Source organism: Lepus europaeus, chromosome 22, assembly GCF_033115175.1.
Source record: "Lepus europaeus isolate LE1 chromosome 22, mLepTim1.pri, whole genome shotgun sequence".
NCBI classification, from domain to species: Eukaryota; Metazoa; Chordata; class Mammalia; order Lagomorpha; family Leporidae; genus Lepus; species Lepus europaeus.
Window position 1 is genome coordinate 1,933,970 of NC_084848.1, and position 17,677 is coordinate 1,951,646.

The window sequence follows — 17,677 nt, forward strand, 5'->3', positions numbered from 1 at the left end:
CAAAATAAACATCTTTTATTTCCATTTTTTATAAACTTTCTAAAATGGCTTACTATATGAGCTAACAACAAAAATGGAAAGATAAAACACAAAACTAAAAACAAGATCTATTGGGGCCTGAGTTGTGGTACAGTAGATTAAGCCACGGCTTACAACGTCGACATCCCATCTCTGAAAAGGTTTTAGTCCCGGCTGCTCTGCTTCCAATCCAGCTCCCTGATAACATGCCTAGGAAAGCAGTGGAGGATAGTGTAGGTCCTTGGCCCCTGCCACTCAAATGGGAGACCCAGATGGTGTCCCAGGTTCCTGGCTTCAGTCTAACCCAGCCCTGGCCTCTGCAGCCATTTGGAAGCAGTATTTATTTATTGAGAGGCAGAGTTAGAGAGTGACGGAGAGACAAAGGTCTTCCAAGTGCTGGTTTACTACCCAAGTGGTCATAACAGCAGGAGCTGGGCTGATCTGAATCCAGGAGTTTCTTCCAGTCTCCCACATGTGTGCAGGGCCCTAAACACTTGGTCCATCCTCCACGGCTTTCCCAGGCCATCAGTAGGGAGCTGGATCAGAAGTGGAGCAGCTGGGACTCAAAGCGGTACCCATATGGGATGTTGGCACTGCAGGTGGAAGTTTAACCTACTACACCACAGTGCTAGCCCCTCAAATAAACAAATCTTTACAAAAAAAGACTGCAGCGGTGAGAAGTGGCACAATTTAGGCATCTACAGGAATAACAACTGTAACAGATTAAACATGATACGTTTCAATTCAACAATTGTTGGTCACTTTCAGAGTGACTGTTAAACCGTATGGTTATTCTGAGAACTGATTAACAGCAAAGAACCAGACATTCATCCTGCCTCTTCTAGGTGAACTATCCCTTACTGTAACCAAACGGTAATGTTTGGAAGACTGTTTCTACAAAAATATTTCAGTGAATCCATTAAGAGTAAATGACAAAATGAGACTGCCACCATTGTCACTCTCTGCCAGCAAGTCCAACACAAAGGTACACGCCACTGCCTTGGAGTGCCCGCGCTGGCAGTCTGAGCAGGAGCATGGCCAGACCCCGGCACCCATCTCCTCCACAGGAAACACGAGAGAACTTGACTGATGGAAACGAACCTCTGCCTACGGTTCTTCCCACACACAAAATACAAGCAGGACATGGGTTGGGAAGAGGATTCTACTGATTCGGAGAGACTCAAAGAGATACTTCACAGTTTATTTTAAACGAAGTTAAATGAATGAATGAATAAATAAAACAAAAACCTGAGATTATAGAGGAAAATTGAATGATACTATTGTGGAACTGATTAAAATGAAATTTACCAGGGCCTGTCCCACGGCATAGTAGGTTAAGCCTCTACCTGCAGCGCTGGCATTCCACATAGGTGCTGGTTTGAGTCCAGTTCCCTGCTAATGGCCTGGGATAGCAGCAGCAGACGGCCCAAGTGCTTGGGCCCCTGCCCCCAACGTGGGAGTCCTGGAGGAAGCTCCTGGCTCCCGGCTCCCGACTGGCCCAGCTCTGGCCACTGCAGCCACTTGGGGAGGGAACCAGCATATAGAAGACCTTTCTTTCTGTAACTCTGCCTTTCAAATAAAAACAAATCTTTAAAAAAAAAGAAATGTAACGAAGTTTTTTTCATGGTTTCAATTTATGAAACATTGCCATGTATTATTTTCACTTTAGATGTAAATATTTCAAACTGTTTTTATATTCATCCTAATATTCTAACATATTAAACAGTTGCTAATTTCAAGTACAAAATATCAACCACAAATTAGAGATCAAACACAGGGTACTGTTTCTTCTCAAACTCCTAGAGAAAGATGTTTGAGAAGTGAAGAGTTCACAAAGCAACAGAAGTGGGCCAGCCCTCTCCCCCCGCACCCCGCACCCGTCCTGCAGCAGGGCCCTTCCCAAGAGCCGCCCCGTAGCAGGCCTGTGCAGCAGAGGTGCTGGCCACTCCTCCTGGTTTTCAGCTTTATTCCATCACTGCCGAGCTGTCAGGTGTGATGCCGTTTATTCTCAAAGTTTAACGCTCATTTTAAAAAGTAATAAAAATAAGGGCAGACACAAACCACGACACAGTGACACGTACATAACAAGATACTGAAAGACATCTGAGGGGCCGGCGCCGTGGCTCAACAGGTAATCCTCCGCCTAGCGGCGCCGGCACACCAGATTCTGTCCCAGTTGCCCCTCTTCCAGGCCAGCTCTCTGCTGTGGCCTGGGAGGGCAGTGGAGGATGGCCCAAGTGCTTGGGCCCTGCACCCACATGGGAGACCAGGAGAAGCACTGGCTCCTGGCTTCGGATCAGTGCAGTGTGCCGGCTGCAGCGCGCCGGCCACGGTGGCCACTGGAGGGTGAACCAACAGCAAAGGAAGACCTTTCTCTCTCTCTCTCTCTCACTGTCCACTCTGCCTGTATTAAAAAAAAAAAAAAAAAAAAGATATCTGAGGAAGAATGAAATTGCTAAGCCAAAAATGAATAAGTTCAAGATACTTTTTTTTAAATTCAATTTTATTCATTTATTTTTTTAATATGTATTTATTTATTTGAAAGGTAGAGTTACAGAGAGTGGGAGATACAAAGGTTGGATTAGGCCAGAGCTAGGATCCTGAATCTCCATTTGGGTCTCCCATGTGGGTGGCAGGGACCCAAGTACTTGGGCCACCTTCCACAGCTTTTCGAGGTGCACTAGTAGGCAGCTGGAAGGAAATAAAGCAGCCAGGACCGGAACCGGCACTCCTATGATACACCAGGACCACAGACAGCAGCTCACCCCACTGCTGCACAAAGTACGGCCTAGTTCAGGATGTTTCCTAATTTAATAATTTATTTTTATGCAAAGTGAAAAAGTAACAGGTGAAGAAAGAAATCTACACAAACTTTTCAGTGCCTACCTGTGTGTCATACACTGTAAGATGTATCAAAGCTTGATCAGGGAGGAAGAGACTTCAATACAGAAAGAAGCGAGGCTGTGTCAATCTTATGCTTCCTCAAAAAATGTAGTGGACTTCCTTACCTAGGAATTAATAATTATAATTGGCAAGTTAACTCTAATATGGCAAATTTTTAAAGCTTTTAAAAATAGAATTTCAGGAATACAAATTTCTATAAAATGACCAAGTAAGATGTTTAAGACACATATTTTTAAATATTCATTTATTTATTTGAAAGTCAGAATTACAGAGAAAAGGACACACACACACACACAGATATATATCTTCCACCCAATGGTTCACTCCCAAGATGGCTGTAATAGCCAAGGCTGGACCAGGCCATTAGCTAGGAGGTGGACTGGAAGTAGAGCAGCTGGGACTCAAACTGGCACCCATATGCAATGCTGGCGTTGCAGGCAGTGGCTTAACCAGCTATGACAGGACACCATACCCAAGATACATATTTGTAACAACTTTGTGAGCATGGAGGATTTTTTTTTTTTTAAGATTTATTTATTTATTTACTTGAATGTCAGAGAATTACACAGAGAGAGAAGGAGAGGCAGAGAGAGAGATCTTCCATCTGCTGGTTCACTCTCCAGTTAGCTGCAACGACTGGATCTATGCTGATCTGAAACCAGGAGCCAGCAGCTTCCTCCAGGTCTCCCATGCGGGTACAGGGGCCCAAGCACTTGGGCCATCCTCTACTGCTTTCCCAGGCCACAGCAGAGAGCTGGATTGGAAGTGGAGCAGCTGGGACTTGAACTGGTGCCCATATGGGATGCCGGCACTGCAGGTGCTGGCCTCAGGTTTTGGTTTTCTACAATTTGTAAGTAGGGCATTACTGCATAGTCTGTGGTTATTTTTATTTTAGATGACTTTTACCATGAAATATTTTGTACACAAAGGACAGGAAATACATATTGACAATTTCATAGGGTTATTACACAAAGACTAGTCCAATTCACCCAGGCCAAGGATCTGAGGCTCTGCCGAACTCTAGACAGGGTGGGTGGGTTCCCACTCTCTGATCTTAACCCTTCCTTGCCAAAAGGAACTAGCATCTTAATTTTTATGATTTCATTCTCTGCTTTATGGGTTTGTGGGGTTTTTTTTGTTTTTTAGATTTTATTTATTTATCTGAGAGGTAGAATTATAGAGAGAAAGGTCTTCCATCCGCCAGTTCACTCCCCAAATGACCGCAATGGCCAGAGCTGAGCCCATCTGAGGCCAGGGGCCAGGAGCTTCTTCTGGGTCTCCCATGTGGATGCAGGGATCCAAGCACTTGGGCCATCTTCCATTGCTTTCCCAGGCCATAATCAGATAACTGGATCGGAAGTAGAACAGCTGGGACACGAATCAGTGCCCATTATGGGATGCCGGCACTGCAGGCGGAGGCTCAGCCTAGTATGCCATAGCACAGCACTGGCCTCGTGCTTTTCAACAGAGATTGACCACAGAGGTATGAAGCCCTAACAGACATAGTTCATTTTTGCATGCTTCTGAATTTTACATAAATAGAAGCTTATTGTAAATATTTTCTGTTGCTCTTCAGCACTACTCTTGCATGTAGCTTACTATCATTGTTATGAAACATCCCATTGCGTAAATATAGCACAAATATTCATTCTGCTATTCCTTGGGTAGCATCTGCTTTGGAGCAAGATGAACACTGCAAAGACCATTCGTACAGCTGTGTCAAACATGCACGGATTTCTCTGGAGTATATACTTAGGAGTGCGAATGCTGGCAGGTGGAGCCAAACGATCTTCCAAAACAGTTGTAACAATTTACACTCCCAGAAGGGTTCAACTTTTTCTATAAGACTTATCAGACTTTTTAATCTTTGCTAACTGCAAGATATTTATCTGACAATCACTGTTTTAGAGATTTAATACTACACGCATTTACTCACTTTTCCCATGGCTGCTGCACCCCAGTTTCTCTCCAGGTACAACATCCCTTTCTCAGTCCACTAGCTTCCAACCTCTGGTTGGATGCCAACCTCTGGTTACGGGGAAGCATGCATCATGGGCCTGCCTGATCAGAGCACTCCATTCCCCAGGTCAGAGCTGCTTCATCTCTGAACACAAAATTGAGGTCAGAATTCATGAAATCTAGCGGGCGCCGTGGCTTAACAGCCTAATCCTCCGCCTTGCGGCACCGGCACACTGGGTTCTAATCCCGGTTGGGGCGCCGGATTCTGTCCCGGTTGCCCCTCTTCCAGGCCAGCTCTCTGCTATGGCCCGGGAGTGCAGTGGAGGATGGCCCAAGTCCTTGGGCCCTGAACCCCATGGGAGACCAGGAGAAACACCTGGCTCCTGGCTTCAGATCAGCGAGATGCGCCGGCCGCAGCGGCCATTGGAGGGTGAACCAACGGCAAAAAGGAAGACCTTTCTCTCTGTCTCTCTCTCTCTCACTATCTACTCTGCCTGTCAAAAAATAAAAATTAAAAAAAAAAAAAAAAAAGAATTCATGAAATCTTCTCTTCCCACTCTGGGGCTTTTCCTCCAAGGGACCTGAACGTGAACACACAGAAGTCTGCCCAGGGCCAGTGCTGTACACAGAAGTCTGCCCAGGGCCAGTGCTGTACACAGAAGTCTGCCCAGGGCCAGTGCTGTACACAGAAGTCTGCCCAGGGCCAGTGCTGTACACAGAAGTCTGCCCAGGGCCAGTGCTGTGGTGCAGTGCGCCAAGTCTCTGCCTGCAGTGCTGGCATTGAAGATCTTTCTCCCTGTAACTCTGCATTTCAAATAAATAAATCTTTTTAAAAAACGTATATTTTCTCTGACACTAATACCATCCTACCTTTGGCTATAATTTGCATAGTTTATTTTTCTTCATCATTTGACTTTAAACATTTCTGAATCCGTATGTTCCAGATAGATTTCTTATAAATAGTACATGGCTGAAATGCTTAAGCCTACAATTGATTGTCTTTGTCTCTGAACTGGAACCTTGAATTCATTCACATTGGTGTGACTGCTCATATTTGATTTAATATACTATTTTACTCAACAGCTTTCCATCTGCTTTATTTTGGATTATTTATCATTCAAGTACCTGCTCTGTAGTCACATGCAAGTTACATATTCTGCTTCTATTCTTTTAGTAATTATTTTAAAAAAATTTTTTTTATTTTGAAAGAGTGAGAGAGAGGGAGGGAGAGACAAAAAGAGGTGCGAGAGAAAGCACTCCCATGCATCTACTGGTTTACTTCCAAGATGCCTGCAACGACCATGACCAGGCCAGGAAAGCCAGGAGCTCCATCCAGGTCTCTCACACTGGTGGCAGAGACCTCACTACATGAGCCATCACCAATACCTTCCAGGGGGAAGCTGGAATCAGGAGCGGAAGCCAGGTATCAAACCCAGGTATTCCAGTGTGGGACACAGGTGTCTTAACTGGCATCTTAACCAGTAAGCTAAATGCCTGCTCTGAGGAAAGTATTTTAACCACAAAATCAATTTCTTTGATAAATCCAAGGGGTCTTTTTTTAAAAAAAAGGATTTATTTATTTGAGAGGCAGAGTTACAGAGAGAGAAGGAGAGACAGATCTTCCATCTGCTGGTTCACTCCCTCAATGACTGCAATGACCACAGCTAAGCCAGGCCAAATCTAAGAGCCAGGAGCTTCTTTGGGGTCTCCCACGTGGGTGTAGGCCCAGGAACCTGGGCCATCTTCCATTGCCTTCCCAGGCCACAGCAGAGAGCTGGTTCTGAAGTGAATCAGTCAGGACTCGAACTGGCACCAATACAGGATGCCAGCACTGCAGGCTGCGGCTTAACCTGCTGCGTCACAGCGCTGGCCCCTCAAGGAGTCTTCAGAAAGTCCATGGAAAACACATTAAGAAATAATTATGCATGGACTTCAAAACTGTTCTGCATCAAATAAATTTACATTTAAATTTCATTTTTCCACAAACGTGTGAACTCCTCACAGAGAGCTATGTAGGCTATTTATCTCCTCTTGGGAGAGCCTTGGTAGTTTGTGTTAAGTTGTCAAAAAAATTTTTAAGATTTATTTAAAAATCAGAGTGACAAAAAGGAAGAAATCTTTGATCCATTTTTCACTCCTCAAATGGCTACAACAGCCAAGAGTCAGGAACTCCATCCTGGTCTCCTAAGTGGGTGACAGGGCCCAAAGCACTTGGGCCACATCCCACTTTCTTCCCAGGCACATTAGCAGGAAGCTGGATCTGAAGTAGGGAAGCTAGGCACAAATCTGCATTCTAACATGGGACAGCAGCACCGCAAGCAGCAGCTGTGCCACAACACTGGCTCGGAGGCGTCAATTTATGACCTGTAATGAAGTCCCAGATACTGGAAAGTAATGTTTCTTGCTTCTTCCCTGATAAACTTTTTAGAAAATTTACATCTTTACCTTCAGGTAGATTTTATCACTTCCAGTATAGGATATGGAAGCACTTCCATTTCTTCCTTCTCTTTGTCTGTGACTGGTCTGTTTACCAGATTCTGCTGTTTTGAATCTCAATTCTGCACTTGTCTTCTTTCCCTCTGCTGAGACTCTGTCACTTTATCACTGATTTTTCAGCAATCTAACTACTGGTTTGGTTTTCTTTATGTCTACTCTGGTACTTTTTGGTTTTGTCTTATTGTAATTTTTGCCAAATTTGGATATTACACAGTCATTATTTCTTCAAATATTGTTTTCATTAGCTCTTCTTCTTCTTAATCTCCAGTTATGCACATTTTAGATAAGCTGCTTGTGTCCCCACAGGTCACCAATGCTGTCATTTTGTTGTCTTTATTCTTTATGCTGTATTTTGGATGGTTTCTATGGCTCTACCTTGAAGTACACTAATCTTGTCTTCAGTAGCACTGATATGCTGTTGTTTTCACTACCGTTGTTTTTACCTCTAAAAGTTCTATTTTAGTCTCCTTTTATCTTTTATTTCCCTTGTCAATATGCTTATATTCTCTTCTATATTCTTTTATTAAAGTTTTATTTATTTATCTGAGAAGCAGACAAAGAGACAAACAGAAAGAATTCCCATTCACTGGTTTACTCCTCAAATGCCCGAAGAGGCTGGGGCCGGGCCAGGGCAGAAGCCAGGATGAGAATTCAATCTCTCATATTGGCAGCAAAAAACCCAATTCCTCAAGCCACTACCGCCACCTCTAAGACTCCACACTGGTAGGAAGCTGAAGCCAGGAGCCAGAGCCAGGAACTGAACACAGGTATTCTGATGTCTGACGTAGGTGTCTTATCTGCTAGCCTAGACACCTGCCCCTCCTCCTCATGGTTGAATATGTGCAATATATTGATGTTCTTGTCTATTAATTTCATTTGTTATTTTGGATCTGTTTCTCTTAAGATTTACTTATTTATTTTGAAAATAACAGTTACAGAGAAAGAGGGGAAAGAGAGAGAGAGAGGAGAGAGAAAGAGGAAAAGAGAGAGAGATATCTTCCATCTGCTGGTTCACTCCCCAGATGGCAGCAACGGCTGAAGTCAGGAGCCAGGAGCTTCACCCAGGTCTCCTACGTGGGTGGCAGGGACCCAAACACTTGGACCATCTTCTGCTGCTTTCCCAGGCACGTTAGCAGAGAGCTGGGTTGGAAGCAGAGCAGCTGAGACATAAGCTGGTGCCCATAGAGAATGCTGGCATCATGTGCAGTGGCTTGCCAGCACCATTGGATCTGTTTTTATTAATTGACTTCCATCCTAGTTAGTATTAAATTTTCTTGCTTCTTTGTGTTCCTGGTAATTGCTGGACATTCAATTTTTTTTACATTGTTACATGCTGGATTTTATTGTATCCTCTTAAACATGAGCCGGGCTTCAAAGAGCAGCAGAGAGATAGGCAAGACAGTTCAAACCTGCCTGCTATCCAATGTCTAAAAATTGTTTTTTTCATTCTGTCTGGTTTTCTTAAGATGGCAGAAAGGTGATAGTTGTCTGAGGCACAAAGTTTGAGTGGCAAAAAATTCAGTAAAAGAGATAAAATAAAAATTAATGAAAAATCCATGAGGAACAAAACATCAACATTTTAAATAAAGACAGTAACAGTGCCTGCCAAAGCATGCTGGAGCCTGAAGCAAAAGGAAGAGTCATTAATACGGACTCTGCCTTTACTCAAACTGCGACCCCCCCTCTGTTCTGGCAGTGGAATTTCTTCAAAGTACTGCGTTCAAACACCAGGAACCACCCCTGCTGAGGCTGCTGGCGCCCTCACCCGCTCCCGGTTACTCCATCGTGGTTTGTTACTGAGCAGAACCAGACGCACACCTTGGCACTGCAGGAGTCTGTCAGCACTGGCAAACTCCGTTCTCCTCCTCAGAGACGTCTCAGAAGCAGACACTGCTTCGGTGTGAAATGCTCTGTTCTCATTGCTTCTATCTGCAACTAGGCCTTATACGACTTCCCATGCATTCCGTCAGGGCAGTCATCAAATGATTGGAAACAAACTGGTAAACAACAGCACTCTGTAGACAGGAAAGTACTATGTGAACATAAAAACTTCCTTATAATTGCTAAATAAACATGTGTACACAGATACTTGTGACTACAAAACAGAAGTGTAATCACACAGTATCCAGTGACAAGCAACTGCTCCCAAGACCAGTTACTGACTGAAAACAGGTGCCCAGTCTCCAACACCATCAGCTTAATTAAAAGCTAGTCAACGGAGGCCGGCACCGTGGCTCACTTGGTTAATCCTCCACCTGCGGCGCCGGCATCCCATATGGCACCGGGTTCTAGTCCTGGCTGCTCCTCTTCCAGTCCAGCTCTCTGCTGTGGCCTGGGAGGGCAGTGGAGGACGGCCCAAGTGCTTGGGTCCCTGCACCTGCATGGGAGACCAGGAAGAAGCACCTGGCTCCTGGTTTCAGATCAGCGCAGGGCCAGCCGTGGCAGCCATTTGGGGAGTGAACCACTGGAAGGAAGACCTTTCTCTCTCTCACTGTAACTCTACCTGTCAAAAAAAGGAAGCAAGTCGACCAACAAACTTCTTTCTTTTTAAAAAAAATTTTAATTATTTATTTGAAAGGCAGAGTCACGGGGAGGAAGACACACACACACACACACAAAGAGAAAAAGAGAGAGAGAGAATATCGTCCATCTTCTCATTCACTGGACTGGGCCAGGCTAAAGCCAGGAGCCTAGAACTCCATGCAAGAATCCCATGTGGGTAGCAGGGCCCCGGAAACTTGGTGAGGATCACTAACTTTGTGAGGTCAGCTATCCTATTTCTTAAGCATGCCTCGCTCCCAATCCCACCTAATAAACATGGGAGAAAAGCACTCAGCAAGCAGAAGAACCGCCTCATCCACGGCAGGGCCAAACTCTCCCAAGTCAGCTGATCTCCATATTTTCTCTACACTGTGTACTTCATTGTCTAGGGCCCAGGTGCAGAAAAATGTTTTCAAATGCACTGACAGAAAGTTTTCTCAATCTTAAATTGGGCAAACAAAGACCATGAAGTTTAAAGTTATAATTTTTACGAAGATATTATCTAGTACTCATGGGCCTCAATTTAACCATTAGCTGTCATTCAAATTCATAAAGTACACCCCCATGTACACTGCCTCCCCTGTCTGCTCCTCCGACGGGGCCCTCGGATGTGAGTCCAGCCCACCTAGCTTGGGCCTTCACCGCAGCTGGCCTCAAACACTAAGCTCCTGACTCGCTCCGTCTGTTTCAGCTCCTCTGTCTAGGCCAAACACTTCATCCTCCGGATGCCTGTCAAGCATCTCAGCATCCGCTGTTCACCACACTCTGGTTTCCACTCAGCCGGACACTCCTACAGCGAGAGATAATACTACATTTACCCTTTAGTCCCAACACCTCGAAAGGCACCAGCACTCCCAGCAGACACTCCACAAGTGTGGAGTTAGAGCTCCTTTAAGAATCTTTTCGCCCACTGTGCTTTCCCAGTGACAAGTGACCCTGCTCCTCAAACCCTGTACCATGAGGACACCCACCATGACACGTGCAGGCTGTGCTTGCCCGGCTGCCTTCCCTCTCTCCCACCTGTGAGCCTTCTGACGACACCAGAAAGCGTCTTACTCGGGTCTGCACCCTCAGCACCAAGAATGGTGCCTGACACACAAAAGCTGACACACGTTAGTTGCAGCGATTGATTGACTCCTGGTAGTGAATGAGTTCGTTGCACACAGCTGTAAATGTGGCTCTCCCTTTTCTGCCTGCTCGAGAGGAAACTGAAACACGAGGTTCAGCAATGTCCCCACACGGTGCATTCCCAAGTAGCAGAGCCACCAGGTTCCAGAGCCCCATGTGCGCAACCACATCTGCTACCACACACTGACCGCGTCACCAACAGCTGGCTCGATAGCTTCTACTTATTTATTTATTTATTTATTTATTTTAAAGAGAGTTAGAGAGGTAGAGCCAGAGAGAGAGAGGTCTTTTATTTTTTTATTTTTTATTTTTTTGACAGGCAGAGTGGACAGTGAGAGAGAGAGACAGAGAGAAAGGTCTTCCTTTGCCGTTGGTTCACCCTCCAATGGCCGCCGCGGCTGGCACACAGCGCTGATCCAAAGGCAGGAGCCAGGTGCTTCTCCTGGTCTCCCATGCGGGTGCAGGGCCCAAGCACTTGGGCCATCCTCCACTGCCTTCCCGGGCCACAGCAGAGAGCTGGCCTGGAAGAGGGGCAACCGGGACAGAATCCGGCGCCCCGACTGGGACTAGAACCTGGTGTGCCAGCGTCACTAGGCGGAGGATTAGCCTGTTGAGCCACGGCGCCGGCCTCGATAGCTTTTAAAGATTTATGGCAGCGAATCAGATTTTCCATTTGCACTCTCAAATTATCTTAAAAAGATCATCCAATGGTCCAATTCTCTCCTCGGACTGCAGAGTAACTAAGATAACAACACCTAACAACTTGACCCAAACCAGAATCACCAGAACCAGCATTCCCTCCTCGGAAACGTGACCACAGTGCTCTGAAGGACTGTCGCTTGTAAATTCAAACCCTGAGTGATTATATAATTTCTCAGCAAGCAGTAACTCAAAATATTCAAAATAAAAATAATGCCTAATATACATTTGCCCCATTTTAAAACCAAATACACGGGCCGGCACTGTGGCTTAGCGGGTAAAGCCACTACCTGCAGTGCCGGCATCCCATACGGGCACTGGTTCTAGTCCCGGCTGCTCCACTTCCAATCCAGCTCTCTGCTATGGCCTGGGAAAGCAGTAGAAGATGGCCCAAGTGCTTGGGCCCCTGCACCCACATGGGAGACCTGGATGAAGCTCCTGACTCCTGGCTTCAGATTGGCGCAGCTCTGGCTGATAAGACCAATTGGGGAGTGAACCAGCGGATGGAAGACCTCTCTCTCTCTGCCTCTCCTCTGTGTGACACCAACTTTCAAATAAATAAATAAATAAATCTTTAAAAGGGGGGTGGGGGGGGCGGCGCTGGGTTCTGTCCCAGTTGCTCCTCTTCCAGTCCAGCTCTCTGCTGTGGCCTGGGAGGGCAGTGGAGGACGGCCCAAATGCTTGGGCTCCTGCACCCACATGGGAGACCAGGCGACTGTGATGGCCATTTGGGGGGTGAGCTAACGGAAGGAAAACCTTTCTCTCTGTCTCTGTCTATAACTCTACCTGTCAAATAAATATTTTTTAAAAGAGTACTTTAAAAAATTTATTTATTTGAAAGTCAGAATTAGACAGAGAGAGATATCTTCCATCTGTTAGCTCACTCCCCAAATGGTAGCAATGACCAGAGCTAGGCCAGACTGAAGTCAGGAGTCATGAGCTGCTGCTTTCCCACGTGGGTGCAGGGGCCCAAGCATTTGGGTCATCTTCTGTTGCCTTCCCAGGCACATTAGCAGGGAGCTGGATCGGAAGTGGAGCAGCCAGGTCTCAAACCAGGACCCAAATGGGATGCCAGAGTCACAGGCTGCAGCTTCACCCGCTACACCACAATGCCAGCCTAAACCAAGTACCTTTTTTCATTGTTTCGAATGTCAGCACTGATATACCCCAAGTATTTATTTCCTTAGGACCAACATAGGACACTCACAACTGCAGAATCATTATTTGAAAGGCACAATGCGGGCTGGTTCTATCTATCTCAAAAAGAGAGGGAAAGACAAAGAGAGATCTCTAATTCTCTGGTTCACTCCCCAAATGGCCTCAACAGCTGGGGCTGGGCCAAGTTGAAGTCAGGAGCCCGGAACTCCATCCGGGACTCTCAAGTGGGTGGCGAGGGCCCAAGCACTTCACCCGCACCTGCTGTCTTCCCAGGTGCACTAGCAGGCAGCTGGCTCCCACGTGGAGCAGCCGGGACTTGAACCAGCGGTTTTCCGGGATGCTCCTGCTGCAGGTCACAGTTTAATCTGCTGTGCCAGGATGCCCACTCTTAGCTCATTTTTCAAAAGCACTGTCCCAATGGACTTGAACTAGGAGGAGGCAGAAGGTAAGATCAGAGCAGACCAGCTGCCGCGCACTGCTCAGTGACACGGGAAGCCGCCCTTGGAAGGAGAAGCCGTTTGGAACTGTAATGCAGTGGTGAGGTTGGAGCTCTGCTTGACGTCTTGCCCAGCTGAAATCACGACCAAACATCCATTACCACCGTGGACTTACTTTATTCCTACAATGTAAAGTGTCAGGCATGTTTTACAGCTAGCCAAGGGTCATGCTGAAAATGTAAGTTACCTGGTATAATATGTCTTTGAACTGAATATTCCTCCATGCTACATATATGCAATCCACTCCCACTCCTAAAACTCTAGACCCACCGGTACAAACTTCCCTCTGTGGCACCCACAACGTGTGGAATCTTTCCAGGTCGCTCTGAAATTTTCACCTAATTGGTCTTTCAAGTCATTTTTCTTCTGAAATGTTAGTTTTTCTTAATATAGTTATGATTCACTGAAATTCATTCAGTGAATTTAAACAGATTTATTATGCAATATCAAATTTCTTCAGTTTCCTCAAAATTAATCAATATTTTGAAAATAAAATATTCCATTGTCAACACCCTTTATGCAAATAAAATTTATACATCAATGAAATTTTCTGCCAGAAAAATATGAAAATAAACCTTTGAATGCAGGTTGGACAGTGCTGCTGACCCACTCCAGGAGAGATTCAGTGGGCCAGGCCTGGATGACAGGCAGAGTGAGCCGCTCCAAGGCTCACCTCCTGGCTGAGGCCCAGCGTTCTCCCTGCCCACAGCACTCGGCTGCCAGGTTTAAAGCAGCCACCAAATCCTTTGGGATGGTGGTATCCTTCCCCTAGTGAGCACTTATATGGAAGAAGTGGAATGTAAGAGTTCTGCCCATAAATTTTCAAACTCTGTGGGGCAAGTTTGACCAGTCTGCATATTCTCGATAATCTCCATCCTTGAACGCTAGGGATTCACTTAAAGTCATTGTCCCTCCCAGGGCATCTGTTCACTTCCATAAGGAAAAACTTGAGGGAACAGAAAAGAAAGAAAGGAGCCACTTACAGCGTAAGAAGGCATCCAGTTTTAGTTTCCAACTCCTTAGAGAACAGAGAAAATGGAAATATTCAACTATTTGAAGAAGGAGTAAGTAGTGGAAGAAAGACTTCTTGGCCGAATCGGAAAACACCTGAGAACGTCTGAGGAGAGCCATGGGAAGCAGGCGGCAGGGGGTCAGAAGCAGTCTCTGTGATCCCTGTCCTGCATGCTGCCTGTTTTGCTCCCCACAGAAACCAGGCTGGTCAGCTCAGATCATCCAGTAGCTTTGGAGGGAAGCTCTCATCTCTGTTCGCTCACCGTGGACTTGAATGCCTCCAGTAAACAGGCGTGGTGAAGGAGAAGGAACCGAGAAGGATGAGGCTCAGGACTCAGAACAGCGTGTCTGAGTTCAACATCCAGCACCAGGTCCCAATTCCACTTCCTGTTCATGCTGTGGGCATTTTGGGAGCAAACCAGCGGGTGGGAGCTCTTTACTTGTGTGTGTGCGTCTCTCTCTGCCTACCAAATAAGATTAACTACTTTTTTAAAAAAAAAGATTTATTTTTCTATTTGAAAGGCAGAGTTACAGAGAGACAGTGGCAGAAAGAGAGAGGTCTTCCATCCACTGGTTCACTCTCCCCAGATGGCCACAACGGCTAGAGCCACGTGGATCCAATCCAAAGCCAGGAGCCAGGAGTTTCTTCCAGCTCTCCCATGCAGGTACAGGGGCTCAAGGACTTGCGCCATTTTCCACTGCTTTCCCAGGCCATAGCAGAGAGCTGGGTCAAAAGTGGAACAGCTGGGACTTGAACTGCTACCCATATGAGACGCCAGCACTGCAGGTGGTGGCTTTACCCATTATATCACAGTGCTGGCCCTAGATTAATTTTTAAAAATTAAACCTCAGGGCCAGTGTACGGCATAGTGGATAAAGCTACTGCCTGCAGGGCTAACATCCCATTTGGGTGCCAGTTTGAGTCCTGGGTGCTCTACTTCCAATCCAGCTCTCTGCTAATGGCCTAGAAAAAGCAGAGGAAGAAGGTCCAAGTGTTTGGACCCCTGCCACCCATGTGGGAGATCTAGGAAGTTGTTCCTGGCTCTTGACTTAGGATCAGCCCAGCTCCAGCCACTGTGGCCATTTGGGGAGTGAACCAGTGGATGAAAGACATCTCTTTCTGTCTCTCCCTCTCTCTCTCTAACTCTGCCTTTCAAATAAAAACATAAATCTTAAAAAATTAAACCTCCACTCCAACTGACTTCCATGTATGAAAACTGTTTTCAAAATTTATCTTTAGGTGTTATGCTTAGTTGTTATTAGTAAGTGATATGCTAGAAGCTTTGTTCTAAGTTAATCTTGTAAAGTTTTTGGATGAGCAATTCTGAAAGGGGGAAATGATTTTATTTCACAAGATTTGAAGTTGCAAGTTGTAATAAACCACACCACCCGTGAAGAAGAACGAACGAACCAGCCAGCACTGAGATGCTCCAAATCATGGGCAGGAGCGGGAAAGAGCGCTCTAGGGGCTGGAGGACGCAGGCTGTCACGGCAACCAGAACCACTGCTCTAACCCCTCCCGCTCTCCCTGGGCCAGAGTGAGGCAGGGCTGGCCAGGCACACACAGGGGAAAGGAGCGCTCTAGGAGCTGGAGGACGCAGGCTGTCACGGCAACCAGAACCACTGCTCTAACCCCTCCCGCTCTCCCTGGGCCAGAGTGAGGCAGGGCTGGCCAGGCACACACAGGGGAAAGGAGCGCTCTAGGAGCTGGAGGACGCAGGCTGTCACGGCAACCAGAACTATTACTCTAACCCCTCCCGCTTTCCCTGGGTCAGAGTGAGGCAGGGCTGGCCAGGCACACACAGAGCAGCATTCAGGAAGGCTGCAAGGCAGACCTAACATTTCGCAGTCCATTTCTCCAACTAGAATACCAAATCAGCGCCCCCTTGTGGGATGGCAAAACTGAGTCCCATCTTAACCCTTTCTCCGAAAAAAGCTTAATTCAGCCTGCTGAGTTCAGGCACACAGTTTCCACCTAAGGCGGAAGTTATGCAGAAAATGAACACTTTGACCCAAAGGACTTGAGACCACGCAGGAAGCACAGGCCCTCTCTGACCTTCTCCTCCCTCCTGTCTCCTTCCCAGCTTCCTCTCCCTGGGTGGCAGCCCCCTTCCCCTTTGAGCTATGCTGCTGTTTCTGCCTTCTTCCCCAAAGGTCTCAGAAAGCAGAAACATTACTCTAACCTTCCCTTACTTTCCTGTGGGACACCTGGCCACAGCGAGGCTCTCAGCCCTGCCTTGCCTGACAGTCACGAGGCCCTGACTCCAGAAGGGGTGCTGCTCTCACTCAGGAGGAAAAACTGCCACAAAGAAGGTCAAGAAGAATCTGGGGGCCGGTGTGGCAGCACCGCAGGTAAAGCCGCTGCCTGCAACGCTGGCACCTTAAATGGGCACTGGTTCAGGTCTCGCCTGCTCCACTTCCAATCCAGCTCCCTGCTAATGTGCCTGGCAATGCAGAAGATGGCCCAATTGCTTGGGCCCCTGTACTCACGTGGGAGATGTGGAGGAGGTTCCTGGCTCCAGCCTGGCCCAGCCCCAGCCGCTGCAGTCATTTGGGGAGTGAACCATCAGATGGAAGATCTCTCTGTCTCTGTCTCTCCCTCTCTCTAATTGTACCTTTCAAATGAATTTAAAAAAAAAAAAAAACTTTTAAAAATAGACAGCTATGTAGAGACATGATTGGACAAAAGAGCCTGATCTCACGGTGACAGACTGAAGTGGGAAACCCAGCATTGCCTGTCTGTTCAGACTCTTCTTCTTCTTTTTAAACCTAAGCATAAAAATAAGATGGCGGCAGTCACTGTGGCACAGCAGGGTGAACCACTGCTTGGAACACCTGCACCCCACATGAGAGCATGGGTTCCAGCCCTGGCTGCTCCACCTACGATCTGGCTCCCTGACAACATGCCTGGGAAGGTAGCAGATGCTGGCTCAAGTGCTTAGGTCTTTGCCACTCACATGGGAGATCCAGATGGACTGAGACTCCTGGCTTCAGCCTGGCCCAATCTCAACAGCTGGAATGAAACAGTGGATAAAGATTGATCTCTCTCTCTCCCCATCTCAAATTAAACAAACGAAAACAAGCAAACAAAAAGTATTTTCTAGGTCGTTGGTTTGTCATTTCTGAAGGCTTCTTGTCACATGAAACTTCAGATAAATTTGTCACTCTTTTATTTGTTTATTTATTTATTTATTTTATTTGAGAGGCAGAGTTACAGAGAGAGGGAAAGACAAAGAGAAGGGTCTTCCACTTGCTGGTTCACTCCC

General features: G+C 46.6%; 1 protein-coding gene across 8 annotated transcripts in view; it reads right to left on the minus strand.

The window, feature by feature from the left end:
• TRAF3 (TNF receptor associated factor 3) overlaps positions 1–17,677 on the minus strand; it is a 129,035-nt gene that overhangs the window by 50,472 nt on the left and 60,886 nt on the right. For 3 of the 8 annotated variants that reach the window (XM_062181748.1, XM_062181743.1, XM_062181747.1), the window contains one exon: positions 2,905–3,026. The exons of 2 other annotated variants lie outside the window; for them this stretch is intronic. Coding sequence is in view for 2 of the 6 variants with exons in the window: in XM_062181742.1 (XP_062037726.1) it covers positions 16,902–16,962 (61 nt within the window). In the remaining 4 variants the exon portion in view is untranslated. Of the gene's footprint in view, positions 1–2,904; positions 3,027–16,901; positions 17,027–17,677 lie in introns of all 8 variants that reach the window. 3 more of the 8 variants (XM_062181742.1, XM_062181741.1, XM_062181745.1) reach the window with 2 other exon arrangements.